At 70.5% G+C, this 6,000-nt stretch overlaps 1 protein-coding gene across 1 annotated transcript; it reads left to right on the forward strand.

The window, feature by feature from the left end:
* The first annotated feature begins 3,627 nt into the window (after positions 1-3,627).
* Positions 3,628-4,563, forward strand: LOC129523308 (olfactory receptor 287-like). Its single transcript, XM_055346011.1, has one exon. It carries the CDS (start codon positions 3,628-3,630, stop codon positions 4,561-4,563), a length of 936 nt encoding a protein of 311 aa, XP_055201986.1.
* The last annotated feature ends 1,437 nt before the right edge of the window (positions 4,564-6,000 follow it).

The following is a 6,000-nucleotide window of genomic DNA, read 5'->3' on the forward strand; positions in this document are numbered from 1 at the left end:
AGCAAACAGAGGAGAGCGTGGCCCCTCGTGGAGAAGGCGGTTGCGGGGGGCTGGGGAGGGGGCTCTCTGGGCACGGGCCCCCGGGCCTCGTCACCTCTCAGGATCCTGTCGCGGGAGGGGTGGGGGTCACAGATTTCCTTTCTGGTTGGGACCTTGTCGGAAATAGGAAAAAAGCTGCTGGTGACGGCAGGTCGGTAACAGCCCCGCTGTCCCCGAGGGCTCGCGCGTGGGGGAGGCTCAGCTGATGGCGACCTCACGGCCACCGCGGGCTCTCCTGTCCGTCGACCGCACCGTAATAATGACACGAGATGCGGGCGCTGACAAGGGTCCGGATGCGGCGGGCGCTCCACCCTCCCCGCACCGCAAAGCCCCGGTCTTGGCGCCAGCCGATGAGGCAACGCGGCTGCCTCCAGGGAGCCCCTCTGCCAACTTTTAACAAGCTTCCAATTAGGGGAGCCCAGACACCTGTGTGGCAGTGCCCGCGGTGGCCCCGAGTCCCCGGGGCAGTGTGACACGCGATGCCAGAGCAGGTCGGCGGGGTCAGCAGGCCCCGTGTCCCTGGGGCCTCGTCAGGCCCCGCCCTGGCCGGTGCTGGTGAGGGCAACAGGCTGAGGCTCGGGGGAGCACGGGGTGCCCACCCTGAGCCCCGGCCCCGAGTGACTGCAGGCAGCCGGGTGCAGCCCCGAGCGCGCCCCCTGGGGTGCGGCCTAGCCACAGGCCTTTGCTCCAGGCCACCTTGCTGATGGCAGCCCTTCCCCCGCGTCACAGTCTCCTCCCGGCCTCGCGGGGCAGCGGGGGTGGGGGGGGCACCGGGGAAGCTGCCTGGCAGCAAACAGCCCCAGCTTGGCTCTTGCTGAGGCAGCTCTTTCCAGAAGGCTCCGTGGGGGCAGGGAGTGGGGCAGCCGCCCTTTGCCTATCAGCCTGCAGCCAACTCCCTGTTTACAGAGGGGGAAACTGAGGCACAGCTTACAGACAGGGCACTAGGCACAGAGCACCTGCATGAGTACCCGGTGTGTAGTGCACGGCTGGGTCATGCCCCGGGGTGCCGGGGGCCACCAGTGTTCCCGCAGCGTGGGCGCTCTGTGTAGACAGGCCTGGTGCGCCGCTGGGCCCGGGGGAGAGGCTTGAGCTGCGGGTGAGAAACGGGCGCCAGGCAAAGCCCAGGGACCTCGCCGGCCCCTAGGGCCCCGCGGCAGCTGCGTGATTATCGGGAGGATCCTTGCAGGCCTGAGCCCGGGGGAGCCCGGGGGAGGGCAGAAGTAACCCGGTGTCGGAGGGCTGCCCTCTGCTCTCCCCACTGGCGGGCAGGTGGGGGCTCCAGGGAGGGGGTCCCCTCGCCGCCCGCCTCAGATGCGTGTGCAGCCCGGACCGTGCGCCCGAGCACGGTGGCAGGTGGGAGCTGACGGCCACCCAGGCCTTGGGGGGCGTCCCTGTTGGAGGAGGAGCTGGGAGGGGACAGCACAGCCTCAGCTGGGGGTGAGGGCGGCTCGGCACGGGCACCTCGGGCCTCGTCCCGGAGGCAGGGGCGCTGGGGCTCTGGCCAGTGTGAATGAGCAGAGTCAGGGTCCCCGGGCAGCGCCGTCCTGCAGGCTTGGGACCCACGACGGGCTGGGGGCCACCCCCAGGGGTGCTGTTGGGGGGCCAGGCCATTTCCTGGGCGGCCAGAGCTGCCTCCTGGCCCCGCCCTGGACGAGCCAGGCTGCATGGGGCCGCTCCCGAGCCCCCCGCCCTGTTCCTCCTCGCTGCGTGCCAGGAGGTCGGCGGTGGACAGCAAGGGGCCCCCACTGGCAAGTCAGAGGGTCTGCGGGCCCCAGGCAGCGCCCCTGCCCGACAGTCCCTGGGCCTTCCCATGCTCACCCTCCTTCGGGGGCTCCTGGAACTGCTCAGACCTCGGGTGAGTGACCCCAACCGTGCTGTGCCCCCCAAGCTGACCTGGGCAGGTGGGTTCCCCAGCCCTGCCGTCCCTCACGAGGGGGGTCCCGAGTCGGACTTGTGAGGGACCCCATGCGAGATGCGCATGATTCCAGGGCCTGGTGCTCCTCCACGGTGGCCTCGGCTCGCTGTCCTCGCTCAGGGACGCGGGAGGAACGGCAGCTCAGGCCTGCAGAACCGGGGTGCCCCGGCCGACAGGACAAGCCGACGCCTCCTGTCCCCGCGGGCACCCTCAGCAGCAAAGACGGTTCCTAGCTGAGGCCCGACCTGTCGTCGAGGCCGAGGAAGCAGCCCCGGTTCCCGCGTCAGGACCCAGCACCCCGGCCGAGCGCGAGGCTGGCCGGCCTGCCCTCCGGGGCCACGGCGCACAGGGCTCGGGTCGCCCCACTGAGTCCTGGGGGCGGCACCAAGAGGCACTCCCGCCCCCCGAAATGGAGTCATGGGGGCCCTGCCGGAAAGACGGCTTCTTCCAGGACAGGACCCAGTGGGCACCCCGCTGGGCCTGGGGCCAGGCGACCTGGGAGTTGGCCTTCGCAGGACCTCACCACCCGAGCCACTGAGCATGGGCTGCTGCTGGGGAAGCTTTGCTGATGCGCCGTGGGGGGATGCAGCGGGGCACCCCCGGCCCCCCGGAGCCAGGGGGAGTGTTCCAGGGCTGGTCGCTAGCGGGTGTGCACACACCTGTGAGCCCAGGCCCGTGGGTGTGCGCGCCCCCCCCTTAGGTACGTCGTGTGTGCACCTGCTCCTGGGGGGGGTGCCTGGGTGGGGAGGCAGGTGCTTGCAGGGGGGAGGAGGGTGCCTGTGTGTGGGGGTGCCTGCGTGCCGGCTCCCGGAGCGCACCCAGCCTCTGCTGCCTGGGAACCCTTGCCCGCCGCCCTCTTGCTCCCTGCCAGCTCTGCCCCCCTCGATGCTCACCGGGGCTGCCCGTGGGGTGGGGGCCCCAGCCCTTGTGCAGAGGCGTCAGGCGCCCCGGGATGCAGCTCAGCTCCCAGCGAGCCCCAGGACAGTTGCCACAGCCCCGTGCCCTCCCCTGCGGGCACCACCCTCGGGCACCCCTCCTTCCAGCAAGTGCCCCCCGAGTGCCCCCCCAGCGTCCAGCCAGGAGGGGGCGCTCATGAGGCAGCTGCAATTTCACACTTGGGGCCTCGGGGCGGGTAGTGGGGGTGACAGCCCTAGGGGAGGGGAGGGGAGCGGGGCCCCTGGGCGACCTCGGGCGGTTGTGTTGGGTGTGGCCGGGGGGGGGGCTACTGGGTACAGGTAAGGATGTCTCACCAGGAATCAACTGCTTTATTGGATGCAAATGCTAAAAATCGGGCCACACGTAATTTCATTTGTGAACACTTGACAATTCGTGTCCTTTCCCAGGCTTCTTGAGTCTAGAGTGAGGACCCCCAGGTGACAAGGGTCTAGAGTGAGGACCCCCGGGTGACAAGGGTCTGGAACGAGGTGCTGTCCCCCCGGGTGAGAAGCCCTGATAACCTGGGTCCAGTGTCCTCCCGAGCAGCGTCCCCGCGGAGGGGAGGTCCGTGGCCCCGTCGCCCCCACGGGGACCCAGGTCTGGCCGCAGTCCTGGGACCATAGACGAGGTGAGTAGACCCCAAAGAGAAGGGACAGGCCTGGCCCCGGCTCTCGCCTCCAGGCTCGGGGTGGGCGGTCCCTGGCCCCGGCGGCAGGGTCCCTGTCCCCACGGTGCCCATGGCCTGGGGCCGCAGCCAGAACCAGTCCGCGCAGGCGCCCTTCATCCTGCTGGGCTTCCCGGGGCCGCTGGGGCTGCACGTGGGGCTCTTTGCCCTCTTCCTGCTCATGTACGTGCTGGCGGTGGCGGGCAACCTGGCCATCATCGGCCTGGTCGGGGCGCACCCGCGCCTCCGGACGCCCATGTACTTCTTCCTCTGCCACCTGGCCTTCCTGGAGGTCTGGTTCACCACGGCTTGCGTGCCCAAGGCCCTGGCCACGCTCGCCTCCCGGCGCGGAGCCATCTCCCCGGCCGGCTGCGCGGCGCAGATGTACTTCGTGTTCTCGCTGGGCTGCACGGAGTACTTCCTGCTGGCCGCGATGGCCTACGACCGCTACCTGGCCATCTGCCGGCCGCTGCGCTACGGCAGCATCATGACGCCCGGCCTGTGTGCCCGCCTGGCGCTCGGCTGCTGGCTGTGCGGCTTCTCGGCCATCGCCGTGCCCGCCGCCCTCATCGCCCGCCTCTCCTTCTGCGGCGCCCGCGTCATCAACCACTTCTTCTGCGACATCGCGCCCTGGATCGCGCTGTCCTGCAGCGACACGCGCGTGGTGGAGCTGGCGTCCTTCGGCATCGCCTTCTGCGTCATCCTGGGCTCCTGCTCCGTCACGCTGCTGTCCTACGCCTGCATCATCGCCACCGTCGTCAGGATCCCGGCCGGCGAGGGGCGGCGCAGGGCCTTTTCCACCTGCTCCTCCCACCTCACGGTGGTCCTCGTCTGGTACGGCTCCACCATCTTCCTGCACGTGAGGACGTCGGCGGAGAGCTCGCTGGACCTCACCAAGGCCGTCACCGTGCTCAACACCGCTGTGACCCCGGTGCTGAACCCCTTCATTTACACCCTGAGGAACAGGGAGGTCAGGGAGGCCCTGTGGGGCTGGGTGCAGGGCAAGTGAGCCCCCGGCCCTGGCCCACCGGCCCTCGGAGTGGGCCTCACCAAGTGCTGCACCGTTCCCCTGCACCCCGATGTCACGGTGCCACCAGGGGCTCCCGGGGGGCGGGGGGCAGGGGCTGTGGGCTGGAGCTCCCACCCCGTCCTGGCCTCATGGAGTTCCCACCACTCTCAGCCCCGGAGTCCCAAACGTAGGTCCTGGAACAGAAAGGGGTACACGGGGCCCCCACGAGGCCTCCACGCACGAGCACATACCCGCTGCCCCCCGCGGCCTGGGGCCGGGCGCTGATGGCTGTCCTGTCAGCGAGGGGCGGGCTGTGCCTTGGGATCCCCCTGCTGACACCTTGGTCTCCCAAGTCCTCCCTCCTGGGGGGGCCGTGACCACCGAGGATGCGACCCAGAGAAATGTGTGTGCAGAGCTTGCGAGGAGGCGTGCGGCCGTTGAGGCCATGGGAGTCCGTGCGTGGTTTGCCCAGAGCTCGGCCCGCGGGGCTCACCTCGTCCTGGGCCCGCAGTGCGGGATCCGCACGCTCCGGAACCCCTGTGAGAGGCCCCGACAGCCCTCACGGCGTGGAGTCCCTGGCGGGTGGCGTGGACCCGGGCCACAGGCCGACTGAGTGGCTGCGTCATGTTCGACGGAGATGGGCGCCTGCGCTCTCGGGGCCCGAGGTCAGTGGCAGCAGGGGCTCAGCACGCGCCGGTGTTGGCGCTGGCCCCACATGCGGCAGGGACGGTCGTCTCCCTTGTCCACCTCGCATGGGGCCGATGGTCGCCACCTGGGGGTGCTGTGGCCGCCTCCCGCCGGGCTTGGGGTCCCGGGGCCGCACCCAGAGCCTGCCCTCCGGCGTGGACTCCGGGTCGCCTGCGGCCCGCGGTGCTCGTGCCGTCTGTGCTTCTGTGAAGTCATTTTCCAGATGTCGAGTCAAACTGTGTCCTCGTGGGATCTGCTGGCGTCCTGGCCGGAGGGAGAGGACGCTGGGAGGTGCTCCCCGTCCTCCCGAGAGTCAACGGAGCTCGCGGCGGTCCAGCTCTTGGTCATGCCTGGGGAGAGGCCGGCCTGGGCTCCTGTAAGGACGCCGCTGTCGCCCCGGCCTGGACAGGCTGGCTGACCCTCCAGGCCGCGCGCGATGTCCCCACAGACGGGGCCTCTCCAGTCCCGCGGCCTCGCCGGCTCCCCACCCCTTCCGGGTCGACACGTCTCCTTGGAGGCTGAGGCCTGAGCTGGGCGACCCCGAGGGGCACCTGTGGGGGATCCCGGGCAGCCTCCTCCCCTGCGGGCCCCCGACCCCGTGCCTGCTGCCCGGAGGCTCCTCTGCTTGGGGAGGTGGAAGCTGGCCCAGCTCGTCTCCCGCGTCCCTGGGGCCCAGGTTAGGACCCTGCAGTGCAGGTGCAGGGCCCTGGGTGTGGCCGCGGCCCGAGCTCATGGCCGCGTGGACCCCGC

This window comes from Nyctereutes procyonoides, unplaced genomic scaffold (assembly GCF_905146905.1).
Source record: "Nyctereutes procyonoides isolate TBG_1078 unplaced genomic scaffold, NYPRO_anot_genome, whole genome shotgun sequence".
Classification (NCBI taxonomy): domain Eukaryota; kingdom Metazoa; phylum Chordata; class Mammalia; order Carnivora; family Canidae; genus Nyctereutes; species Nyctereutes procyonoides.

Excerpts from the sequence above, each read along its gene's own strand:
- LOC129523308 (XM_055346011.1), top strand. The coding sequence starts at position 3,628 with ATGGCCTGGGGCCGCAGCCAGAACCAGTCCGCGCAGGCGCCCTTCATC.